The sequence below is a fragment of the Euprymna scolopes genome, chromosome 11 (assembly GCF_053919585.1).
Source record: "Euprymna scolopes isolate OS-2025 chromosome 11, ASM5391958v1, whole genome shotgun sequence".
Classification (NCBI taxonomy): domain Eukaryota; kingdom Metazoa; phylum Mollusca; class Cephalopoda; order Sepiida; family Sepiolidae; genus Euprymna; species Euprymna scolopes.
The window spans coordinates 149,484,492-149,512,452 of NC_136492.1; the positions used below are offsets into that span (position 1 = coordinate 149,484,492).

The 27,961-nt window shown below is 33.0% G+C and overlaps 2 protein-coding genes across 5 annotated transcripts in view; one reads left to right on the forward strand and one right to left on the reverse strand.

Annotated features, from left to right (window-relative positions):
• Positions 1-15,252, forward strand: part of LOC145288109 (popeye domain-containing protein 1-B-like) — a 1,451,932-nt gene extending 1,436,680 nt beyond the window's left edge. For both annotated transcript variants that reach the window (XM_080136169.1, XM_080136170.1), the window contains 2 exons: positions 11,457-11,517; positions 15,129-15,252. In XM_080136169.1, coding sequence (XP_079992295.1) covers positions 11,457-11,517; positions 15,129-15,135 — 68 coding nt within the window. In that variant the 3' untranslated portion in view covers positions 15,136-15,252. The remainder of the gene's footprint in view (positions 1-11,456; positions 11,518-15,128) is intronic.
• Positions 15,036-27,961, reverse strand: part of LOC145288107 (uncharacterized) — a 141,971-nt gene continuing 129,045 nt past the window's right edge. For all 3 annotated transcript variants that reach the window (XM_080136166.1, XM_080136167.1, XM_080136165.1), the window contains 2 exons: positions 23,897-23,989; positions 15,036-15,858 (listed from right to left, as the gene is read on the reverse strand). In XM_080136166.1, the coding sequence (XP_079992292.1) occupies positions 15,148-15,858; positions 23,897-23,989 (804 nt within the window). In that variant the 3' untranslated portion in view covers positions 15,036-15,147. The remainder of the gene's footprint in view (positions 15,859-23,896; positions 23,990-27,961) is intronic.

Genomic DNA, 27,961 nt, shown 5'->3' on the forward strand with positions numbered 1-27,961 from the left:
ATTTTTTAATGATGTTGATTTCTTCTGAGGATCTATCAGTGTATGCCTCGGCAAATTCTAGGGCAATGTTAAAAAGTTCTTCGGATATCGAGGGATAAAGTCTATGATGTCAAACTGTATAAACGTACATTTATCTTTGTTTTCTATATTTTTAAACCAGGTGATTGCTTCGGTAGTATTTGCCCACTGGTTTAATTATAGGTCTTGTTTGATTTGTTTGTTTACTCTAGAAAGTGTTGCTTTGCTAATTCTACCTATTTCTGGTTAAGTTGGGTTTATCAAGTGGGTGCTGGCTGGGATTATTATTGAAGTCACATTTGTGGTCTTTGAGCAGAATGTATGCCTCTCTAGGTTTCACTTTGCCAACTTTATCGCTAATTTTTAATTTATTGGTGATTTGTTTACTTTCAGTATTTATTATATCTATGTAATCGCATTCGTTTGTATCCAGTTTTTTTGTGGTTTTTTGTAATGTTTTCTGTGATTAGTTTGTTATATTCTTGTTTATCTATTTTATAAAAGTTTCTAGTTTTATCTGCTTTTACAAAGATTTTATTAGAGTTGTTTATGTTTCTAACGATTTTGTGTAGTTTCCGTTAGAAATTGTTAGGTTGATTGTGGAATTCTAAGTTTTTAATTACGTTTAAAAGGTAATATATATATATATATATAGGTATACAGTCCTGGTCAAAATCATAAGACCACTTAAGAAAGTAAGCGTTTACGCATATTATCGAATTTTTAATCAAACAAATGGTTTCAACCATTGCCAAAAGGGAAAATATGATGGAAAAGAATGAAATCTGCTTCATTCAAAACCTTAATCCTGACATTAGTTTTGCTGTATCATCTCAACTATTTTAGCTACAAAATATCCTCATATTTTCATAGACATGAAAATCTCTATTTTGTCCCAAGAAACATGAAGATTACCATTTTTGCCCCAAGGAACATGAAGATCCCCATTTTTGCCCCAACAAACATGAAGATCCCCATTTTTTCTCAAGAAACGTGAAGATCCCCATTTTTTCGTCTCAAGAAACGTGAAGATCCCCATTTTTTCGTCTCAAGAAACGTGAAGATCCCCATTTTTTCGTCTCAAGAAACGTGAAGATCCCCATTGTGTCTAAAGATACATAAAAAAATATTTTGTTTTAAGAAACATGAAAATTCTCATTTTGGCTCAAGATGCATAAAAATTCTCATTTTGTTTCAAGAATCATGAAAATGTTCTTGGCTTAAACTCACCTAGTGTATCAGGTAAGCCATCCGTTTGGTCTTGCATGTATGACTTGGTATTTGTGACTTGTTTTATTTTTATTTAACCATTTTGTTCTAATTGTATTAATATTGTGTTTTTTATCTAAAAAAAAATATCGTCCTGTTTTAACTTTAACTTTTGTACATTTAAGTGTAGGTCACAAACGAACTAATTTTAATTTGGGGATTTGTGGCAGTGGGAACAATTATTTTTTTCACTAATTGTTGTGATGTGTCCACCCTATGGATAAAAATAAACTCTTCAACTTATTATAAAGACTGGGAGAATATCTCTTTCAACATTAACATGCAAGTCATGCATGATTCTTGCACCCATGGCAGTCGGATTGACGTATACCCATACTCTTTATTTGTTGTTTGTTTTTCTGTTCAATATATTTTGTTTCCACTTATTATTGAGTTGTGTCTTTCTTCTGAACACTTACGGGGGTTGTGAACCACAACACTAATACACACAATATTCTTGTGATACTATGAACTGCCTCAAGATCCAGCTGAGGTTACTGGAAAACATTGTTAGGAAATAGATTGACAAACCAAAAATGATGGGATAGTAGTTAACAGTAGAGGTTTGGTCATTTTGTTTTATGACAGTATTTTATTACCATTATTTTCTATTTTTTATTTTATTATCTATTTTATTTTAAAATTATGTGTATTTTTTATTAATATTAGTACTATAACTATTATAATTATTATTACTAATTACTACCACAAAGATTAATAGTATTACTATTATGGACTTTATTAATGTTTAAACCATTACAATAAATAATTCACTTTATAAATAGTGGTTATCTCCCTTTGACGCATAAAGGTTTTTAATGTCATTTTTCAAAAAATGGCAGTTATCTCCCTTTCTAAATAAATTATGATTTTAAATTCAAATATAATATAAATAATTATTTCAACCATTCAGAGACAACTTTTAACAACATGCTAAGGAATAGATGGACTGAAATAATAACAAGCTTTAAAAGCGGGCAGAAGAAAGGAATATATATTTTTTATTAGAAATATTAAAAATATTTTCTCTTAACCTTATTTTCTGCCCTATTTTATTTGTATTTTATTTATCCACATGAAAATTAGTAACCTCTTTTTCTTTCTTTCTATTTTTTTTTATATTTCCAGGAATATCTGCCTTACTACAAAAATGCTAGTTTTTTTTTTGTGTGTGTGTCTTTAACCCCCCCCCCCCATTTTTTGCTGAGGCGGAGACTTTGTTTAAGTATAAAAAAATCTTTTTATCGAATTATTGTTCAAGACATATTGTCTATTTCAATAATAACATCGTTTCCGAAACGATTGTACAACCTATTGATTTTGTTTTTAATTCAAAATTATGAATCATTTTACTCAATATTAATATTTTAATATTGAGTAAAATGGATATCTATGTCTATTGAGCTTACTATATATCTACCTTATAACGAGCTCTGTTTTCTTTTAATAGTATTAATACATTTACTAATACATTCAAATAAACTCTGCTCTTTAGAATCCGACGGTCTAATTCCCTCAATATATATATTGCATCTTTATTCATATATAATTTTACATGCTAGCATATCACAAATATGTTCTTAAAAAGTAATGTTTTTATTTTTTTTTTTTTTTTTTTTACACAGTGATCACCATTTATCAAGGCCCGGAAGCCACTCAGGGATAAGGGTTATTGCAAGTACATTAAGTTAGAGAGGAGATCTGCTGAAGTGTTTACTTAAGGGGGCGGTTCATTAGGAATTTGTTAACATTGGACTTGAAGACATTAAAGTTGTAGTCCGGAGGGAAGCAGGCAGACGGAACAGAGTTCCACAGGCGTGCAGTTCTAAGAAAGAAGCTTTGTTCATGGAATCCGCGTTTTGATTTAGGCACAGATATAGAGTGGGGGAAATTTTTCACAGTGGATTCAGCTAGACGGGTGTTTTTCGTGAAAGATTGGCGAGGGGGGACCAGAGATTGGAGTTCAGACGAGCATCTGCCATGGAAATAACGATAAAACAAGGATAGGCTGGAGAGCCATGAATTTAAAATTTGTCCCATTTTTAAATCACCGAAACAGCTGCATGGTAAACAGGTGATGATCCCCCGTTTTCTATTTCACAATTTAAATTTAAGATTTCTTGTTCATTTTCAGTATTATATATTTGAATCCCCTTTTGGAATTGAGAATTTTCCTGCAATAAGTCGGTTTATGCAAGTGTAAAGTAAGCAATATGTTGAACATACTTAGGAATTTCAACTGCATTTTTATTTAATTTTCATATGATACTCCAAGCTTCTTTAGACTATACTAGCAGGGCGTCCGGCATTGCCTGATCGTAAAATATGCTTTAATATGATATTTTGAATTAATGCAGATTTCATATTTATTATTATATGATATTGGACCCAATATATTGTAATGATTTAGAAAGTAAAAAAAAAAAAATGACTCGTGCGCCACAACCGAGAACCAAAACCAAAAAGTTTAGCTTCCGATATATTTTTGCTTCTGCCTCTAATGACTGACCTATGGAGACATGTTTGCGGCAAGGCTAAAAATTAAAACATGAAAGAATAGTTACGTTATGCATACATATTCGTAATGCTGGCGTTTGACCTTCACCTGGAAATTATTTTAAAATTTATTTTTACACTTTTGTACAAATTTTCGCAGGCTAAAACTCATAAACTTTTGCATGGGTTCAAATACCTTATATATAAAGTTTCATGTCTGTAGACGATATGCAAGTGTTAAGTATGCAATATGTTGAACACACTTAGGAATTTAAACTGCATTTTTATTTATTTTTTCATATAATACTCCAAACTTCTTCAGACTATAAATATATAAATATTTTTTTTTAAATACATATGAAAAAATTTAAGTAGTTTCAAATATCTAAATAATGGCACACATAGAAAGAGCTTAATGATCTAAGAAAGAACCTTTTTAAATTTTTAAAATCTGGCCAAAAATGTTATGACTATTTTTGTGCCTTGGATTTGGATATTTTTCCATCTTTGAGACGATGTGTGTTTTGCCATATTTTTTTATTTTTCTGTAAAATTTTTAAAATACAAGATTAAGCAGTGAAATTTGCCATATAAATTTCTTTTTGTACAAGAATTAAGAATATGCCACTGAAAAGCTCCAGAAACGAATAATGAATAATCCTCCTATCTTTACATCATCAACGCTCTGATCCCCATCTAGCATCAATTGAAATGGATGGCTCTCGTCTAGGAGAAGCCCCATGTTTTGACAAGCTTCTGGGCTTGACCTTTACTCCTGATCTAAAATGGAACACGTACATCAAGTCTGTTGCCAAGGTCGCTGGAAAGATGGTGGGATCCTTCTACCGCTCCAGAAGATATCTCACTACTGATGCAATTCTCTATCTATATAAAAGCCAAGTACGCCCAAGGATGGAATACTGCTGCCATATCTGGGCAGGAGCTGCTAAAAACTGCCTATCCTGCCTTGACAGAGTACAAAATAGACTTTGTGGCTTAGTGGGGGATTCCCTTTTCTCTTCCCTGCAACCTCTCTCCTACAGAAGAGACGTTGCGAGCCTATCTTTGTTTTATCATTATTTCCATGGCAGGTGCTCGTCTGAGCTCCAATCTCTAGTCCCCCCTCACAAATCTTTTACGAAAAACACCCGTCTAGCTGAAACCATTGTCCAAAATTTTCCCCACTCTTTATCTGTGCCTAAATCAGAACGTAGATTCCATGAACAAAGCTTCTTTCTTAGAACTGCATGACTGTGGAACTCTGTTCCGTCTGCCTGCTTCCCACCTGACTACAACTTGGATGTCTTCAAGTCCAATGTAAACAAATTTCTGATGAACCGCCCCCTTAAGTAGACATTTATATTAAATCCTCACACTAACGTACTATACATGCAATAACCCTTATCCCTGAGTGGCTTCCAGGCCTTGATAAGTGGTGATCACCTTGTAAAAAAAAAAAAAAATAATAATTTCCAAATAATCTACAGTTAATGCACATAAATATCCTACAATTCTTTAAAAATAACATGTATCTATTAAAAAACAAGTTAAAGAACTCAAATACATTTTATGTACAAGAAACTGAAATCTAATACTAAGACTGTTTTAAAAATGAATATATTACAAGATTTCATTGGTGTGATTGTAGATTAACACATTCTGTTAAATTGCTCCCACCTGTCTCCTCCAAATATGTAATTCTTCCATTTTTTGGCAATTACATATAAACACACTGAAAAACAGACAGGAAATATATATGTGTGTAAAATAATCTGCATTGCCTGGGTGTAAAATATGCTTAAATATGATCTTTTAATTTAATGATCTAATAAATTTCGTATTATTATAGAGTTGTGAAAGTAAAAAGAAAAAAAAAGTATTTAGGCACCATCAGCTAGAATTGAAACTGAAACTGTAGCATTCAAAGCGGGTGATGTTACCACTGAACCAATGTGACATGCATATAAACCAATTAAAAATTAATAAACTAAGATGAATGTACAAAATGTTTAACGATTTTTTTTTTTCTATTTTGAACCATTTTTGATCCCTTAAAAATTATTTTAACAGGCTAAAGACCCATTAAAAATCCAATCATTTGAGTCCCCTAGCGCCACTTTCTGACTTTTAATTTTGGAGGAGATAGTTTGAAAATATGAAGATGGACAGATAGACCGACAGACATATAGCCATTGATTTATTAGATTTATATATATACTAGCATTTCAGCCCGCGTTGCTCGGGTGTTTAGATGTGTGTGTTGAGCAAAAAAAAAAAAAAGTGGTAGTAGGAAGGCAGGCTCAAACCCTTACCGCAAAGGAAGAAAAGAACATGAAAAAACCTGACGTCTTTGCTGTTATGACCACCGCCAAACTGGAAGTGACATAGGTTTAAATTAAGGCTACACAATCGAAAGGAGGAGATGACTTTAAAAAATATCGGTGAAAAAAGCGATACCCCCCCCCCTGTTGAAAAGTGCCCAGTTGAAGGTGAAGATATTAATGTTTTTAGCCAATTTTTCAATATTTGTCGTTTGAAAGGTCGAACTTCAAAACGATACTGATCTTCGTAAAATCCGTCGCCTCTGTCGAAAGTTTTAGGCAGACATGCAAACATACATAAATTTATATATTGGTAACTAAAACTTTTGACCCAAACCGATTAAAAAGCTTGCCCTATCTCTGAATACTCTTTATGTAAAATTTCAAATGTTTAGACCAGAAATTGTCTGAGTAATTTGGTAGAGACCGCAGAGGTAAAATTTTTAAAACTTTGACCCCTATTATGACCCTTTAAGATTTATTGTTTGTGGCTCAAATCAATTTATTAAGTTAGATCCATGTCCAAGGAACCTATATCTAAAATTTCAAGTGTTTAGACCTAAAATTGTCGGAGGAGTTTGGTAGAGTTCTCAAAGGTCAAATTGTTGAACTTTGACCCCTGGCCAAGAACTGATCACAAAGATTTTTCCAAATCTCAGTATCCTATATATTAAATTTTGAGTCTGTAGACTTAAAATTGGGAGAGTTATTGCATAGGGAAAGGGAAATGTATAGACACACAGACACATTCACTTTTATATATATATATACTAGCATTTCAGCCCAGCGTTGCCCGGGTGTTTGGAGGTGTATGTTGAGCAAAAAAAGAAAAAAAAAAAGTGGTCATTTTTTTTAACTTTGACCCCTATTATGACCCCTTAACATTTATTGTTTTGGGATCAAATCAAGTTATTAAGTTAGATCCATGTCCAAGGAACCTATATCTTAAATTTCTAGTGTTTAGACCCAAAATTGTCGGAGGAGTTTGGTAGAGTTCTCAAACATCAAATCGTTGTTCGAGTCTGTAGACTTAAATTGACAGAGTTATTGCATAGGGAAATGTACCTACACACACACACACACACACACACATTCACTTTTATAGATATATATATATATATATATACTAGCAAGGTGACCGAAGTTGTATAATTCAACAACAAGTCATTATCTAAAACATGTCTGGTTGAACACAACCGAGTTCTCATTTTTTCCGGATTCTGCAGGTAGCTCTATTCACCAGGCAATCTTTTTTGTTTCGGCAGTTTGTATGTTATGGCGTCAAGTGATAGTTCTTTGGCCGTTTGATCAAGCGCTTTCGATCGATGATCTCTAATCGTCATCAGGAGTCGTATTTGTTGTGGAGGCGTAGTTAAGTCTATTTGTGACTTTGTTCTATTTGCCTATTTATTATTTTATTCTCATTAATCGTCCCAACACTAATACATACACAGACAACTGCTCTTTATATTATTACTCGTGGAGGTGTCCGGCGTTGCCCGGGTGTTTGGAGGTTTGTCTTGAGAAAAAAAAAGTTGTAGCAGTCAGGCTTGAACCCGAAGCCTTGACACGAAGGCGGAAAAGAAAGTTCAAGAAAGCGTGACATTTTACTGCTAACCCTAACCCTAGGCCACAAAGGGAAAGAATTGAAAAGCTTGTTAGCCAGTTAAGCTTTCAGCCGTAGTTACAATGGTGGTGAATACCAGCTCCCCCCAAGAAGGAGGGGCTCTGGCAGTGTCTTAATGAATAGCAATTGTCTGATATGAAAGGTATTCCCCACAGTGATTAAAGCTGATTAAGGCCAGTGAATCGCTTTTATTTCGATTCAGTTTTGCTTTTATACAAAAAAACACCAACAAACATGTGGCAGAACGGAATAGCGTGAATTTTATAAAAGTCAATCGAAATGTAGACATGATGTCACAAATCGTAGATATTATGATCTAGAGTATATAAAAAATTCTACAAAATCGTACCCCCCTCCGAGAAGCCCAGTGAAAAAAAGTCTTTGCTGGACATACAAAAACACAAGTGCGCAGCCGTTTTGTCTCATATATATATATCTATATATATATATAGACTAGCAAGGGTGGCCAGCATTGCCCGGGTGTTTGTCAGTGTGTGTGTGTAGGAAAAAAGTTTTAGTAGACAGGTAGGCTCGAACCCGAAGGTGGAAAAGAAAGTGAAAGAAAAGGTGATATGTTACTGCGACGCTAAGAGGGCAGAGAAGTGAGAATAGCGTGTGTTACTTATTTTGTGTGCCACACTTACATTTGAGTGTCGTGAAATTAAACGATTAAAAAGTGAATGAGTTCACACAGGTGCATAAAACATCACGCACTTAACTTTGGCTGCAAGCCAGTTCTTGCGTATTTGTTTGTTTCCCCATAAAAAGGGGAGTGTCCAAATGAATAGCAATTTTCTGATATGACGAGTTTTCCCCACATTGATAAAATCTCATTGCTTTCTGGATGTCTCGGCATGAAAGGCCAAGAACACAACACTTCGCTTTCAATTTAGTTTCGCTTTTATACCAAAAACACAAACATGCGAGAAGACAGAATAGCGTGAATTTTATAAAATAAAAGATGGAGATGACCTCCTTTTGTAAATCGTAGATATTATAATCTAGGGAGTACATAAAAAGTTGTAAAAAATAGTAACCCCTTCCCTCCTGACAACCCCTCCGAAAAAAAGCCTTTGCCAGACATACACAAAAAGCACATACACTAACGCACATTTTCGCTTTTATATTGTGGATTATTGTATAATCTATATATTAATAGGATAATATAATCTATATATTAATAGGATAATATAATCTATACATTAATAGGATAGTGTGTGTTTATATTGTGGATTATTGTATAATCTATATATTAATACGATAATATAATCTATATATTAATACGATAGCGTGTGTGTTATTTTATGTGTCACACTTACATTTGAGTGATTATCGTTTAATTGGTATGGACTTCTATTTTTGTACAAAATAATTTTACCAAGAATTCTTCACAAGTTTTAGCACTCAAGTCAAATCATCAATTTTTTTATAAAGAATTGTACCAAGAATTTTTAATCAGTTTTGGTTTTGAGTATAGCTGATGGCATTCAAGTCATTTACTTTTTATAAAGACAAACTTTGCAGATCGTCAGGAATAGACAGTTTAAAGGCTTCCAAATCACACATAAGATAAGTATATAAACTGCAAAATACTAGTTAAACACGGGTTTCAGCTATAATAATCGCTTAATCTGTTTTTTTTTTGGGGGGGGGGGTTATTTAGCGTATAATTAAAGAATTTTTGTCTTTTATAAAAGAAAGAAGAAAAAAATGGTTATCAGTGCTGATGTGTTGCAAAAGAGTATGTACGACGGATGTACACAAAAAAGATTTAGCATGAGTCAGGATGGGTCTCGGCTATATTAATCGATTAATCTGTTTTTAAAATTTTTTATTTAGCGTATAAATAAAAAATTTTTAGCTATTGTACATAAAAAAATTAGGTTTATCTAGCTTTTATAAAATAAAGAAGAAATAATAGTTATCAGTGACACTGTGTCAAAAAAAAAAACAGTATATCCAATGTATGTAAACAGAAAAGATTTAGCACGGTAGTGTAACTGTTTAACTAAAATTAACATGTACGGTATATTTAATGTATAAATGAAAGCATTTTTGGTTTATGAACATTGTCTCGATGTGTCGCAGTTGTTTAATATGTTTGTATTAGGTGTATTTTATATAAAACGATTGCTTCTTGTAGAGAGTGAAACCATATTGGTAAATTTCTGGAGCATTCGTTTTTGTAAGAGTTACATTCTGGAATGAATGAATAGTCAGTATCAGCGAATGAGATTTAGCAGGATGTGAGAAGGGAGAATTTATTATTTTTGTATTGAGAAATGGAAGGATTATGTTATGGCCATGAGTATATGACCCAGTTAATAAGGGTGCAACCCCATATTCGTCAAGTGTAGAAATCCTCCCAAAGATGATTGAGAATGGTAAGAGTACTTGGTATTTAGAGGGTAAAATACAAACTTCTTCTTCAAAAGATGGTTGTGATTGTGATGATGGCTCTCCTAGGATAAAATGTAGGGTTTTATTATAATGAATAAATGTGTCTTTAATGGCGTTCAAAAGTTACATAAGATTGTGGATAGTTGTGTAGACATAATAAATTTGTATGTGGCATCTGTTGCTTCAAACCTACGTACATTTCGTCCAAACGAGAATTTCTGCAATCAAAATATTATATATAAGAGATATAAATCAATAGAACATTCTCTATAATAATATATACAAAATCTGCAAGAAGTAAAATATCATATTTAAGCGTACTTTACAACCAGACTACGACTGGGTGTCCCTGCTAGCTTAGATAAATACTTTTACAATTTTAACAAAAAAGCTACAATAATACCAGAGCATCTCCAATTACACTGAACATCTACAGAATGCCAACATCAATATATTACATATGAATGAGTCCCTTGTGGAATTTCCACGAGTCCCACTAGTATTATTTATTATATTATAGATTTGTTTTTTTTATATAGTCACAGAGAATATCTTTAAAAAAAAAAAACTGAGTTACATGTTGGTTAAATAAATTTCAAATCTAACATTTTCTAAGAAATAATTACATTTTAATATAATAATGTAAATAATTTATTTTCAAAAGATTTATTTTCAAAAAACATTTGATTAAAATTATTTCAACAAACCATGAACATTTCCAATTTCAAGTGTTCAACTCATTGGACCATTATTTAATTTTCTTGCATTTTCACCCCAAACAAAGTACAGTGACACTTTGATGTAGGGGACTACTATTTCGGACATAAATTGAAAGGATACTATGTAGGGAGTTGAGCAGCAAGATGTCTGTTTACATTACACTTGAACTTCTGCATGTCAGTACAGTCAGGGTAGCAAAAACCCGAAAAGGAATTCCAAAGTTTAGCAGTCTTAGGAAAGAAACTATTAGAGTAGAAGGTTTTCTGGCTTATGTAGGGGTGGGATTTTGCTGCTTGGATGTGCACTGTAGAGCATTTGATGATTTTGTTGTCATTTTTGTTTCTCAGATTTCTTTAGATTGCCAACATCCCAAAGTGAAAGTGTTTCTATGAAATGAACTTGGCATACCACAGTTGTCAGTTTGTGTCAATAACAATTTTGTAACCCCCCTGCTGTAGAGTAAGAGTTGACACTTGAATAATCTCTAACCAAAATTTCATATCCACTATGTACTCTCAAAACCATTGGCTTTCTATAGATTAAATGTAACAAACATCGGCATATTTTGCATGCAGATAAAAATTCCATTTTGTTTTGTTTTATAGATTTTGAGACTGTGAAAATTGTCCGGTTTCAATTCCAGGATCAGCCATCAACTTCTGCCTTGTAAGTATTATTAAGACTTTATTTTTAAATTTCTTCATAAATGAAACATAAATTTTGCTTTCATTTTATAAAGTAATTTCTCTACTTACATTTGTGTACATGTTTGTTATATTTGTATTTACAGGATTCACTCCCTAACCTAATTAACCTATCATGAATTTTAAAGCATAGCTGCTAGGAGTAAGAGGTTGTAATGTGGACTATATTTAGTTTTAGAAAAAGAAGTTCTTAGTGAAAATTCAGATGCTTCCAATTTTTGTGAAAGTTTAACATTAGATATTGGACATAAATATTCCCTAAATTTTAGTTCCATTCAGAATTTAGAAGGGGATTTCGGGGATTTAGCGTACACATGGACAGATTTGCATTAAATAATTATGAGACACAAAATAAGCAAAATTCCATGAATTTCAATTTATTTTTTAAACATTTAGACATTTTCTAGAATACAAATTCTAGATATAAAATTCAGTAGCATTATTTATTTTGAATCTTTGTCAGCAAATATAAAAGTGGTGCAAAACTTTTGTTCAAGCGAATCAATTTTAACAGGAAATTGATTGGATGTTGACCTATTTCTTCAATTAGCATTGGATTCTGTGAATTGTTGGTTTGGAAATCATTTTAAGGCCAGACTTAACTGTGTTTAGCCCCCCCCCCCCCAAAAAAAAGTTAGAGGGGGGGGGCGTTATCAATTTCAAGGGAATTTCATTGGTCTAAATAATTGATAATTAAGCCAATGAAATAACCATGTAGATGTTGATGTAGTTAATTTGTCTTGTATGCAACATCAAACGAAATATACTTATCTTTGCAAACAGCTGTCGTTTTGAAGCAGGCATTGGCAACTAATAAGGGTACGATAACGCAATCATTCGTTGTTAGAAACCTGTGACAGCACAAAAGGGAAACTTGTAATAAAATGGAAAAAGTTCATGTATTTCTAGAATTTAATGTGAAATCTGTGTTATTTACTCTGCAAGTTTGATATAAAGCGTTAAAAGCCTAGTTTTTATATATTCTTGATTTCTCACCCCCCCCCCCCAAAAAAAAATCTCCACTTTTTGTTTGTTTTAATTATGATGAATGGAATATCTCATCAGATCAATCTAACAAAAATCAAGTGTGGGAGTTTCAAATTTAAGAAAAAATATGCAGCTTATAACTTGTTCTCAGTATTTACCTTGTCTCTTTTAGTTCCCGCCAAATGGGGGGGGGGACACTAAAAAAATGCTTATCTTCACATTCATCTGATTTGGCATAAAATCTCCCAATTTTGTAAAATATTGAAGTGACAGGAATTTTGGAAACTATCATAAGTGTCAAAAATCCTTCCACATTAAACCAACCGATAGTCACTTTCTGCTCACGTTGGAAGTTGGCTATTTGAACTTCCATTCAACTGCGTTAAATCTGAAGTAATATTGTTTTTTTTTTTTAAACATTCCATTTTCAGAAATTATCCAATATTTTTATGAAGCTATGATTCCTGCCAATATTTGCATTATTTTCAGGAATTAGGCAACAATCATTTAATATTAGCATGGCTACCTGGTATTGCCCGGGAGAACATAAACTTGTATGAAGTATTCTAAAAATTATGCCAATTTCTTTTTATCAAGTTTTGCATGATCGTTGCTATTAAAGAATATCCAATGTGTGTAACAAATTTGAAAACATCAGGAGTAGAAAATTTTGATCATTATTGAACTTTTAAAGGTCAATATCATAAAATGCAGGACTTCACTAGCTACAATGTGAGCCAAGCAGAGAGTCTTTATAATGAATAGAACTAATTAAATCAATTCTAAGTTCAATCATGATTTTTACCAGTGATTGGTTAGGCAATGTGGACACTATGCTGTAAACAAACTTGATTGAAAGCATAGTCTAGAAGTAAAAAAAAACAAAAAAAAAAGGGGGGGGGTGATGGTACGCTTTTATCAAATATAAGCAAACATTTTTTTTCTTCAAAAAAAAAAAAGGGGGGGGGTGATGGTACGCTTTTATCAAATATAAGCAAACATTTTTTTTCTTCAAAAAAAAAAAGGGGGGGGTGATGGTACGCTTTTATCAAATATAAGCAAACATTTTTTTTTTTCAAAAAAAAAAAAAGGGGGGGTGATGGTACGCTTTTATCAAATATAAGCAAACATTTTTTTTCTTCAAAAAAAAAATAACATTCTTTTGAGGATACAAACTCAACCAAACAATGCTAAAAACAAATTCTTTTCAGTCTGAAGATATATGACATTATTATTGCTGCATGAAATCTTACTTGACGTTTGGGAGAATGAGACGTGTAAAGGTGCCGCATAAAATGCAGATGAGAATCCGTCACGTTACATGGTGTTACACTTTAGTAATTCATAAAACTCAAACGGAAAAGATAATAAAAATCTGGGTTGACATTTCTTCTTTTATTACACATTACTCTACTTTTTTGATATCACTTAAAACATCTCTCGCTTCTGCTCCACTACACCTGGAACACATTTCTCTTTCCACCAACTGAATGCCGGGTATATAGGCTCGTTCTTGTCCTAGTCTTTACACGTCCACACACTTTTCTTCTCTCTTGAGCACGTGGTGGCCTTTTTTTTTTTGCCGTGCAAACTCTCGCACACTTCCTAATTTGTATACGTGCATTTTTTGGCTATTGCTTCTAATTTCTTCTGTCAGCCAGCCATCCTTTGCTGCTGCCGATATTTTCCCATGTGCTCATATGCACTATATTACCAAGCACAACGAAATAATAAAAAACAAAAACATGAATAAAACAACAAAAGTTTAAATTTATTCACATTTGCAAACAGTGAATCTTTGACATTATTTTTGTTTAATATAATTTATTTATAATTTAGAATTTTTCTCTGTTCAAAAAGATTGAGCTGCAAAATGATGTTTGTTTTTATAAATAAAGATCAGGGTTTCTGTGAAATATGTTTGGATGTGTAAAAACAAAAAATTAGTGAATAATTTGGAGTGAATATATACAAAATAGGTTTTTACTCTCAGGTGGACCGAGATAATAAGATTTAAAAAAAAGGTAATCCCATGAATGATTTAAAAAATAAATAAAATTTTTAAAACTGTAGTGACAATTATTTCAAATATATTTAGAATTAATTTAAATGAATTAATAGAATTTTGATTAATAATGAAAAAAAAGTAATATACAATATGAGAAATAAAGATGCTTTCCCGAATAAACCTATTAAAATGAACGGAAATCAAGAAAAGATAATTAAGCTTTTAAAGCTAATCTCATTAATTTCTGAAGGAAATGTCAATTCAGAATTCAAACTAAGTGAATATGACTAGCAGTAAAACAACTTTGAATCTTTAAAAACTAAAAACCTTTCAAGACAAAAAAAATTAGCCTAAAAAGTATCGATATGCCAATATTTTAAATAATCAGTGAAAATATTTTTGACCAAATGAACCTGGAGTTGAGATCTGTAGGAATAAATTAAAACTGATAATGAAATTTTGACAAATTTCTGTGAAAACCCATATTTCAAATTTTAAACCAAAACTGTATTTTATTGTCACATTTTCTTTTGAAAAGTTTGAATTATAAATTAACATCGGTTTATTTTCTATTTCAGATTCTGAAATCTTATCTCCTCACGCCAAATAATTGCGCACAACCTTCTGTATGGATTGTCGACAAATTGGGCACCTGCGGCCTTGCTCTTTTAACTTCTTGGCACAATAAAGGCAGCAGATTTGGTGTCCAGATGCACCATGGATTAAACTTGCATCCCTCGGGTTTTGTAAACAAATGATGCAGTTACCTGGTGCAACAAAATTCTTCACTGGGGATGACATTTTGGGGAATTTGCTAACAAAATCACTCTCGTTTGAATCAGAGATCAAATTACGTTTCAGATTTCGGCTTTGATTCTGCTGAGCTGGAACCTCTGATTCTGCAAAATGGCAAATATTTGACAGGGTTGTCCGTAAATCTAACGTTTCATTACATTCTTTGTTGACTAAATTCTGCAAATCCAAAGAAGAATCAGATGGAGTTGGTGGCCGTGACGATGATCGAACAAAGTTATCTGAATGCTGGCTAGCCTCATCACTGCTAATGTCATCCTCGCTCGACAGATTAGCACTTTTATCCTTTGTCCTTAGTTTGTCTAGAGAGTTCTTTGTTAGGTTTTTTATGTGGTGTGAACCTTGCTTGCGTTTTACAAGACTATTGTCTTGATGTTTGGAAGAACTTGGCCTATCTCGGTCAGGAAGCCAACCAGGGCGCTGTGTCCAGCAACGGTCACAAAACCGATGGATGGGAGAATTGTAGAGGTGACAAGTTGAACAACACCATTTGTCCTAGAAAAGAATTAACATTTTATTAGATTTCACGCTTAAAAGGAAATTAAAAGCAGAAACTAAATTCAATCACACAAAAGACAGAAAAAATGCAACGCATTTGGTTTGTTGAATTGCACATGTGTTGGAAATAAAGAAATTACAATCTAATCATAGTCTGGCAACTTTCTCATCAATGTCAGTGCAGAAGTGAACGCAAGCATTCAACATTTTAATTGAATCTGATATCAGTACACAAACTGAAATAATAAATACTGTAATTTAGAACCTGCCTGGAAAAAAACAATTTTTAATTAAAAGATATATATATATAGAGAGAGAGAATAGTTGTATAATTATGAAAGGGAGATAAGGGATTTAGTTTTTTTCAAAAGACAAATAAATTTGGAGTCAAAAATCTTGTTTTTAACTTATTAATTCAACAACAACAACAAAATTTAAGCAAATCTTGTGGCAAATCAACACTGAATAGCAAAATAGAAGAAAGGGGAGATAATTATCAGATTCTTATAACACTATTTTAATTTATTCAGAACAGAATGAAATTATTTTTAGTACTTTATTTAATTTTATGAAATATTAACACGTTTTTATCTTAAGTTATATTTTATAAGAAATATTAACAATGCCATAGAGAATTTAAATCATAAAACTGTTTTGAAAAAAAAAAAAATAGTTTGATTGTAAAAAATTTGCTCAAATTGTAAAATGAAAAATTTATAACTTTTTTCTTTCCAAAGATTTTCATTGTTTTTATGTATTTGTACTATCGACATCCTCGTATGAAATAAAACCTTTTAAAGAATTTTTTTTTCTTTTCAATTTTTATTGAAAGATTCCTTATTACTGAAAATTGTATTTACTAATTAATTCAATCAATGAAAATATTTACAAATCCAGAATTTTTTTTGGATCTTATTTTATTTATTTTTGTATACACTCATGGACTCATAAAATACGGATGCAAAAATGTGTTAAAAAGTAAAATCCATCATGGCTCATCTTCTAGGTTTGTATTTCATTAGAATATTTTTTAATGCATGTTTATTGATTGATCTTTATTTTCAGATTAAAATCATTTAAACTCAACTTATTTTTAATTTATTAAATTGAAATAAAAACACTAAAAAAAAATCAATTTCAAATTAATTTTTTGCGGACGATTATCATTATCTATATAGTTGTTACAGCAATACACACAGACGATAAAACGCTTTGGATAATCACAGATTTCAAAGGGCTTCTGCTAAAACAGTCATATTTTACAAACCAAAGCATTTTAAGTTTTCAAAATGCCCTTTTGTTTGGAAATGAATATACTTTTAAATAAATTAATAAATAATAATGTATGTTATATATTTTTTTTTAAGTTTTAAGCAAATAAAGTGATAAAAATGTTATCATAAAACAGCATTTTCGGTAAGATTTTGTAATGCCCCCCCCCCTCTCCCTGATTTGTGAATGTCCGTACTGTGTTTATATTAAGAATTTTTATTATGAAATTTTGAAACTAGCCAGAAGAGATGTCAATTTTAATAGTTTTGAGTGTCCGAAATATATTATAAACCAATCGCGTTTTTGTTGTGTTAAAAAAAATTAAAACATGACGAGTTTGGAAAATTTTGCAAAAAAATTTCAGCAGGATTGGAATTTAGGTGGCGATTAAACTCAAACCCAAAACAACCCAAACCAAAAACGAAAGGGACACAAATCTTGATTCACCTGTTTTTATCCATAGAAAGAGTGACCATAACAAATAAGCTGAACTTATTTTTCAAAATTAAACAATATAAACAGAATTTTTTTTCTTTTATTTTAAACAATATTCTAAATTTCTTTTAATATTGACCTATTTTAATATTAATCTTTTTCTTTATCGAAAATGTATCGCTAAAAGGCATTAATATTAATTTTAATTCAATTTTAGTGATATTTGTTTACTCCGTTGATGTCACGCAAAAAAAAAAAAAAAACACTGGAAATATAAAAAAAACAGATTTTTAAAAAAAATAAAAACAAAACAATTTTTATTTACATTTAAATATAGAAATAGAACTTTTGATAATTTAAAAAATTTTACGAACAGAATTATTCTGGTACTTTTGGGTGGGGATGTTTTGCAATTATTCTGTACTTCCACCTAACAATTTAATTTTTTTTACAAAAACATTGTTCACGGATGCATTTTATTAAAACGGGAAAGACTGCTCCCTTTTCCCTTCATCATTGATAATTTAAAATTTTTTAAACAATACGAACAGAATTGTTCTTTTATTTTCGGTGGGGGTGAAAGTACAGAATATTTGCAAAACATCCCCACCAAAAGTACCAGAACAATTCTATTCGTATTGTTTAAAATTTTTTAAATTATCAAAAGTTCTATTTCTATATGTTTAAATTGTTTTGTTTCTTATTTAAAAAAATCTGTTTATATTGTTGGGTTTTTTTTTTCATTTCTAGCGTTTTTTTAGCGCAACGTCAACAGAGTAAACAAATATCACTAAAATTGAATTAAAATTATAATGCCTTTTAGCAATACATTTTCGATTAAGTAAAAGATTAACATTAAAAGAAATTTAGAATATTGTTTAAAATTGGTCCTAGTGCACTTATGGATCCATGCTGAAATAATAATGTTATTATTTAAAAAGCAATTCTTAACATGCAGAGGGGAGGGTGTTTTGTACCTATTCTGTACTTGTTACAATTGAATAAAAAAAAAACATATCAGAAAACTTTAATTAAACTTGGAAATACGATTTAAAAAATAGTGCGGATCAAGTGCATTAGCACCTTTAAAATAAAGAAAAAAATTCTACTTGTATTGTTTAATTTTGAAAAATAAGTTCAGCTTAATTGTAAACTGAACGATATGGTCACTGTTTCCATGGATACAAACCGATGAATCAAGATTTGTGTCTCTTTCGTTTTTGGTTCGGATTGTTTTGGGTTCGAGGTTAATCGGCACCTAAACTCCGATCCTGCCAAATTTTCTTCACCCCCCCCCTTTTAAATAAAACATCCTTTTTACTATATTTATCCGTTGAAAGAATAATTCTATATTTTGTCTTGTGGTATGTAGCAATTTAAAATTATGATATCGGGGGAAAAAATTGTTTTTTAGTTTGAATCTAGATTGATGTAGGATCAGTAAAAGCAGTAGCGATAGTATGGATGTAAACAGACGTTTTTTTTTGTTGTTGATTTTTATTCCAGTTCAACCTTTTATTTATTAATTTTCGTTTTTTTTTTGTTTCCAGCAGATTATTGAATGGAAACTAATCTACCCGATTAAAAAAAAAATACAAAATCGATATTTAAATATTTGTCGGAGGCGCTCAGTTAAGTAACAAAAACGGTAGAAAAAGGCATGAAATGTAATTAAAAATAAAATCAATTCATTCAAAATTTATCAAAAAATTTTTTGGTTCTTCTACAGTTTATCACTGAAAATGGAGACGCCATTTTTTTTCCCCGAGCACCTGTCGTTAAAATCAGAGGGAGAAATCAGTATTTTAAATTATGACCGAAGTAAGAAATAAATAATAAAAAAAAATTACAAAAGTGTTTTATTAAAATTATATTTTCTTAAAAAGACTTTTCAATAAACAATTTTGAGACATTTTTATATAATAAATAGTTTGGTTTTCAAATGATGTTCACCCAGTTTAAACAATTATGAATATCTCATTTTCATTTTCTGTTTTTAAAAAATATATACGTTTTATGAAAAACTTTCCAGTTTTCATTAATTAAATCGAAACATTTCCAATCAAACAATTACGGATATATGTTCTCTTTCACTTTATTTACTTTTTTTCATAGTTCTTTCCGGAAGTAATTTATATCTATTTTTTTGTTATTTATTTCCTACTTTGGCCATAGTTTAAAGTACTGATTTCTCCCACTGATTCTAATGACAGGTGTGCAAAAAAAAACCTCCATTTTCGGCGGTAAACTGTAGAAGTACATTGGGGGGGGGGCTATTTAAATATGCGGGATAAAAAATACTTTGTACCTTGCCAAACGTCACGTTTTCTGTTAGTGACGTCACTTGTTTTAAATAACATTTATTTTTGTCTGTCGTAATTCTTGTAAAGTTTCACAATAGATGTCAAACTCTCTGAACAAAACAACAACAAAAAACAAACTTGCTTAATTTCACATCTAACCCCAGGTATGAGTAGCAAGCCGCCTCCTAAAACCCTAACAATAATACTAAGTCCGAGTGGCAGAGCTCCACACCAAAGCTACATATAAGCGTCAAAAAGAAGACTTTTCCTAAAAAGTGCACATGATTAATCTCCAATAAAAAATAAATTGGTTAACTGTCCTAAAACGCTAGAATGGTCTCAAAATGGTGAATTATTTTACATTAAATTTATGTGAAATCAACCCCCACTCTAAATTCTAAAATCGTTTTTGTTTTGTTTCTATCAAGTCTTCAGGATGTTCACATGTTTTAGCTCTATTATTAACCCAAAGTCAGAGTGGCAACCTCCCACTTTCTCATAATTGCACAAAGACCCTCTTAAAACCACACATAATCGCCTTTTAGAAAAAAAAAAAAACTTCCAGGATTTATCTACTATAGAAAAAAAATGGGCTAACTGCCCTAAAACGCTGGAATGGTTCAAGATAAGAAATCATTTTACATTAAATTCTAAAATAATTTTTGTTTATCTTTCATTAAAGTTTTTCAAAATGTTCTCATGTAATTGAAGATAGACTCACATATTTTGGAGAGGTGGTCAGATGGGGGGGGGGTAACAGAATGTATTAATCTTCTTTTTTTTTTTTTTTTTTTACACGGTGATCACCACTTATCAAGGCCCGGAAGCCACTCAGGGATAAGGGTTATTGCAAGTACATTACGTTAGTGTGGAGATTTGATGAAGTGTTTACTTAGGGGGGTGGTTCATTAGGAATTTGTTAATCTACAATAATACCAAAGAAATATTGCAATATATTCATTTTTAAATATTCCTAGATTTCGATTTCAGTTTTTTGTACATAAAATGCTTTACAATTCAGCTTTGAGTTCTCTAACTTCTATTCTTTTTCATGGCATTTTTAAGGAATTGCAGCATATTTATGCACATTTACTGCAGATTATTTGGAAACCATTAATTTCCAGAGATTTTCAGTAGTATATCCTAGTTCCTTGCACAGAAATACACTTACGTAGTAAATTTCATTGTTTAATCTTCTGTTTTAACAAAGATATAGCATTTTTACTGAAAAAGTAGTGTAAAAAATGTGACAAAACGCATATGGTTTTAAAGAGGGAAAAATATCCAAACGTGTGAGGCACAAAAATAGTCATAACTTCCTTAATTTTAATCAGATTTTTAAAATTTAAAAAGATTTTTTCTTAGCTCATCAAGCTCTTTCTATGCATACCAATATTGAAATATTTTAAGCTGTTTCAATTTTTTCATGTGTCTTGCTAGTTGTTTCATGTTTCGACAAATTCATCCCTTGGACTTCTACAAAAACGGGATAGGAATGCTGAGTTTTCTATAACCCCAGTAATTACTGTCTTCCATAGTTGTTGTCTCACCACGTTTTGGGCAAACTAATCCTCTGGTCTGCTTGGGTAAGACTGAAACCACTATCTTCAGACTCACTTGGAACGATAGAGAACGCCTCTATCCACTGTGCCATGGGTCATGTATGAAACAACTATATCTTAAAGGATTCGAAAAAATAAATATTTGATTTTTTTTTTTTTTTTTTACATGGGGGGGGGGGTCACCACTTATCAAGGCCCAGGAGCCACTCGGGGATAAGGGTTATTGTGTGTACACTAATCAGTGGGATAGTATTGTAGTAATAGTTAGTTTTGGGGATTTGATAAGGTGTCATTACTTAAGGGGGCGGTTCATCAGGAATTTGTTTGTGTTGGACTTGAAGACATCCAAGTTGAATTCGGGGGGGGGGGGAAACAGGCAAGCGGCAGAGAGTTCCACAGCCGTGCAGTTCTAAGAAAGAAGCTTTGTTCATGGAATCTACGTTTTGATTTAGGCACGGATAAAGAGTGGGGAAAATTATTGACAGTGGTTTCAGCTAGTCGGGTATTTTTCGTGAAAGATTGGGGGGGGGGGCAGAAAAATGGAGCTCAGGCGAGCACTTGCCATGGAAATAACAATAAAACAGAGACAGGCTCGCAACGTCTCTTCTGTGGGAGAGGGGTTGCAGGGAAGAGAAAAGGTCATCCCCCACCAAGCCACGAAGTCTATTTTGTACTCTGTCAAGGCAGGATGAACTTAATTATTTGTGTTTAATTATTTGTGTTCAACATTTATTTCTATTTTATTTTAAGCAAATATCACATTCACTAACAGGATTCACAAAAACAAATGTGTACTTGTTTGTAAAAACTAAAATCAAAACAATTAAATTCAACTAAATGTTATCCACTGATTGCGTTGAAAATTAGTAACGAAAAATGATACAGTAGTAAATAATTATAATGAAAATTGCTTTTGAAGAAAATAAAAGTTAAATACTAAACGGATTAGCAAAGATACTCGTGCCTTTGCTGTATGTCTGGGTACCCACTTTGCAGACAGCCTTGCAGTAAGTGGATGTGGTAAGAGAAACTATTACTTAAGGTGCTTAAAATTTTTTAACTACTTCCTGAAGTGACTGAAAGCAAATGTATAATATCCAAATCGACACGTTTATTGTTCCACATAAAAATTGAAACAATTACAAAGAGGTGATCTGATTCAAATTCACAAAGAAGTTGATCGGTGTCATGGTGGCGGCTCCAATTTGGTGATGGAGGAGTTTATGAAGACCCACAACACATATGACCTTAAACTTTGACCTTGAAAAATAATATGCATCATCACTAGGTCAGAGACTGTCATCATGTGAGTTTTGGTCATGATTGGTTCAGTGGTGTGGGCTGTATGAGAATTGAACACGCATACACAGACGCTACTACTTTATACAAGGTGTCCACAAAGTCTGGCTACATAATCTACAGGATCCTTCCACAAAGTCTGGCTTTGTGGACACGCTGTATATATAGATTCTCCCTTGTTTCATTTATATTTCAAGTCCAACGTGAATAAGTTCTGGACGAGCCGTCCCCTTATGTAATCAAATTTACCAAATTTCCACGACTAGCAATTACTACGATAATGCCCCACTCATTAATTAACCTTTATCCTTGAGTAGCCTGTGGGCCTTGATAAGTGGTGACACCTTTGTATATAAAAAAGTAAATCGTTATTGATCTGCTATTCCTCTTTAATCAGATTTTCAATTATTTCAATCATTAACTCAATATTTACAAATCAAATTTTGTATTTGAATTCAATCTTTGTTTTCAACTTTATTTCCACATTATTTTGGTCGATATCATTTTCAAATTTCTTAGAGTATATCTGGTTGAATTCAGGAATCTTTACAGAATTTGATCTACTGGGGTAGATTGTTCTCGTTCTGTTGACTATGACTGTAAGGAAGTCTTAAACGGATCCATTGGAAATTCTATACAGATTCCAGAGTTCAACAAGACGCATCCAAAGGTTAGCGGTTACAACATCTGAAATGTTTTTTTAGAATAACAGACGAGACAAGTAACTCATCTGGAAAATTCTATTAACTATTTCACCCCAAACCTTCCCTTTAGTAGTTGTAGTGGTGGGGATCATGGCACGATTTCATGCAGCATGTCTTGGGCAAGAATAGCTTGGCAGCATTCATCCCAGGTTTTAAAGCATATAGAGTACCTGGCATCACCAAATAGTTACCCATTTAAAAACTAACCAAAGTTAATATCACCTAACTTGGATGATCTAATGCGAACTGACGTGTCAACATGATTATGCTGTACATCTTTGAAATCGAGGTCAAATTTGAATTACCATGTTTCGAATTTGAATGTTTCAAATTTGAAAAAGCATCATTATTGTCAAATGTGCAGGTGGAATCAATGCATCTTAAAATTGGATCCAATTTTTTTTATTTTTTTATTCTGTATCGTAAATATGTGAAATGTTTTCAATTTTAAAATACTTACGGCATCTGAAAGCTCCACATCTGTGTCTGAACCATCCTCACTGTAATCTGCATAACACTCAAGATCACTATCCTGGCATATCACTAGCATACCCTGGAAAACCAAAACAAAAAATATACAATCAAGACAATTAACCCTAACCCTGGAAAACCAAAACAAAAAATATACAATTAATGTTTCAGACACAAAATTAAATTTATTTTTTGAAATTTTGGAGATGAGGACTGATAGTTCTTATCTTGATTTTTTTTTTTTTGATTTTTTAAAAAAATTTTTCACGCAAAGGAATCACCTCTTATTAAGGCATAAAGGTCACTTGAGGATAAGGGTTAATGAGTATATGGTGGTCACTGGGACAACAACGTGGTAATCGTTAGTGGTGAAAACTGGGTAAAATTTGATTAAGTATTTAAGGAGATGGTAAGACAAGAACTTGTTTATATTGGACTTGAAGATGGCCATGTTGTAGGTAGCTGAAAAGCAGGCCAACAGAACAGAATTCCAAAAGTGGATGATTCTGGGAAAGAAGCTTTATTCATGGAATTTGTTTAGATTAAGGCACAGATAGTTTTGAAAATTGTTGATAGAAGTTGTGGCCAGGCAAGTGCTTTTTATGAAAGTTCGGCAGAAGGGGACAAATGATTGAAGCACTTGCTATGGAAATAATGGTAGAGCAGAGATAGGTTTGCAACATCTCTGCGGGAAAGAGGTTACAGGGAGGGGAAAAGGGCATTTCGTACTAAGTTTTGAAGTATATGTATTATTTTAATTGGAATTCATTATTGAGATGAGTATTATTTATATTAATTTATCATTGCGGACTATTATTCTCATCTTTATTGGTTGTTGTTTCACGACATTTCAGCCAACTATTGTTCTGGTCTTCGTCAGGTGGCACAGTTGATAGAGACGTTGAATCTCTACAATTCCAGATGAGAATTGTCTGAAGATAGTGGTTTCAATCCTACCCAAAGCGTGCCAGAGGCTTACTTGGCCAAAACGTGATGAGACGACAACAACTACGGATGGCAGTGATTGCTGAGAATGCAGTTAGGAGATTCAAAGTTCCTATCCGTCGCGGTTACCACCTGAAGGCCAGAGGAATAGTTGGCCAAAACGTTGTGAAGCAACAACTAAGAAAGATGAGGATAATAGTCCACAATAAATAAATAAATATACGTTTTGAACTCAATCAAAGCAAATAGATTGCTCTGAGTGGATCCTCCTTCAGGTGTGACAACAATACTCCATTTTATGACATATTTAGCTCTTATACAGGTAGAGGACTGCATTGGGAATGAGATAACTTCTGGAGTGGTTGAATGATGCAACTATTCTTCCAGTAACTTTGACAACATATTTGATGTAAGTCTTCCATTTTAGGTCAGGAGTGAAGGTCCGTCTCAGAAGCTTGTCGAAGCAAGGTGCTTCTTTGAGAGGAGAGCCATTTATATCAAGTAGAGCCAAATGTGAATCAGATTATTGGTAGTGAAAAGATAGAAACTTGATTTTGGATGCGTTAAAATCAATCAGCAATCTTTTGCCCCCATTGCATCACATGCTCAAGGTTGGAGGAGAGATCTTCATGTTACTGGCCGTAGAATTGTTGCTATAGATGCATATTTGTTGACAAATAAACTTAGGATGTAATTTGGGAGATCATTGATGAAGATAAGAAAGAAAGCTGGGCCCAGAATAGATCTTTGAGGCATGCCAGAGCTGATACTTCTGTCCATCGACGACTATCTATTAGAGAGAAAAGATTTGGTGGTTGAGAGGACTGTTTCTGCTATTTCATAGCTGGAAATCCTGTGAAGTAGACCTTTATGCCAAATTCTATCAAATGTCTTTCATATGTAAGAAGTTACTGATCTAAAAAGGAAACCGTCGATAGATTGACTGATCTATTGTGAAATTACAGTCAGTACATCAGCTGTAGATCTCACAGGGTGGAAACCATATTGCTTGTCACCAAGTAGAATATTTTTTATTCTGAGGTTATTGACAATTTCTCTAACACGGATTAAAGCAACTTGCTCATGGCACATAGAAGACTAATTGATCTGTACTGAAATGCAGAAGACTAATCGCCAGTATTTTTAAATATTGCATGCACAAATAAGGTTTTCCAAGCGTTGGGAAGCATTTCTCTTTTAGGCATTGATTGAACAACTTTGCAAGAATGGGTGCTAATTCCAGTTATAACTTTTCGAGTACTATGACTGAAATATTATCAAGACCAGTTGCCTTGCTGGCATTGAAGTTCTTGCCGAGTGTGCCAAGATGTGGATGTTGCTCAGATTATTTTCCGTTTTGGAAGGAAATTCAGGAGGTATATGGCCCTGATTGCATAGAATTGAGTTTGATGCAAAGTTCTCGGCAAATATATCCAATTTTTTCAGTCACCTTTAAAATGCAGTTTTCCAGCAATTCATATAATTTTTCATAAATTAAATTTCAATATTAATATTTAATTAAATTAGCTTGACATATTTTTTTTTTTATTACATTTCTTTTATTACATTTTCACCCCAAACAAGGCATAATGCCACTTTGTTGCAGGGGGCTACTATCAGGCACATGGGCATCAGGGGTACTGTGTAGGGAGTTGGGCAGCAACTTGACAAAGGCTTCCTTTCTAGGGCAATTGCTCTTGACATATCAAAGGCCTTCGACAAAGTATGGCATAAGGGTCTACTTCACAAGATTTCCAATCATTAAATCATTTCTATCCGATAGGCTCATAAGAGTAGTGGTCGATGGAGAAAAATCGTAGGCCTGCAGTATTAATGCTGGAGTCCCTCAGGGGTCAATCCTGGACCCAACTCTCTTCCTGATCTACATCAATGACCTCCCTAAACACATACTTAAATCATTCGTTGACATCTATGCTGATGACACGACCATCTACGGCAACACATCAAAGGCTGTAAATGACGAAGTTCTCTCTGATTCTCTCTCCTCTGATCTTGAGCGCATGGTTCAGTGGGGGGAAGACATGGCTGGTTACCTTTAATGCATCTAAAACCAAACTCCTATCCTTACATCATCAACGTTCTGATCCCCATCTGGCATCAATTGGGATGGATGGCTCTCGTCTGGGAGAGGCCCTGTGTTTTGACAAGCTTCTGATCTGAAATGGAACACGTACATCAAGTCCATTGCCAGGGTCGCTGGAAAGATGGTGGGATCCTTCTACCGCTCCAGAAGATATCTCACTACTGATGCAATTCTCTATCTATATAAAAGTCAAATACGTCCAAGGATGGAATACTGTTGCCATATCTGGGCAGGAGCTGCTAAAAACAGCCTATCCTGCCTTGACGGAGTACAAAATAGACTTTGTGGGCTTAGTGGGGGATGACCTTTTCTCTACACTGCAACCTCTCTCCCACAGCCTATCCTTGTTTTATCGTTATTTCCACGGCAGGTGCTCGTCTGAACTCCAATCTCTGGTCCCCCCCTCGCCAATCTTTCACGAAAAACACCCGTCTAGCTGAATCCACCGTGAAAAATTTCCCCCACTCTCTATCTGTGCCTAAATCAAAACGTGGATTCCATGAACAAAGCTTCTTTCTTAGAACTGCAGGCCTGTGGAACTCTGTTCCGTCTGCCTGCTTCCCACTTGACTACAACTTGGATGTCTTCAAGTCCAACGTTAACAAATTCCTAATGAACCGCCCCCCTTAAGTAAACACTTCATCAAATCTCCACACTAACGTAATGTACTTGCAATAACCCTTATTCCTGAGTGGCTTCCGGGCCTTACTGTGTAAAAAAAAAAAAAAAAAAAAGATGTTGGTTCACGTTGCACTTGAACTTCTGCGTGTCAGTACAGTTGGGGAAGCACTGACCCAGCAGGGAATTCCAAAGTTTAGCTGTCCTGGGGAAGAAATTACTGGAGTAGAAGGCTCTCTTACATCTAGGGATCTCTACTGTGAAGGGGTGGGATTTAGCTGCTTGTCGGGTTTGTCGGGGGTATTTACGTCGAGGGGGCATAAGTGCTTGCAGTTCGTCAGAGCATTCACCGTTAAAGTACTTGTAGAAATGCAGAGGGATGCAACA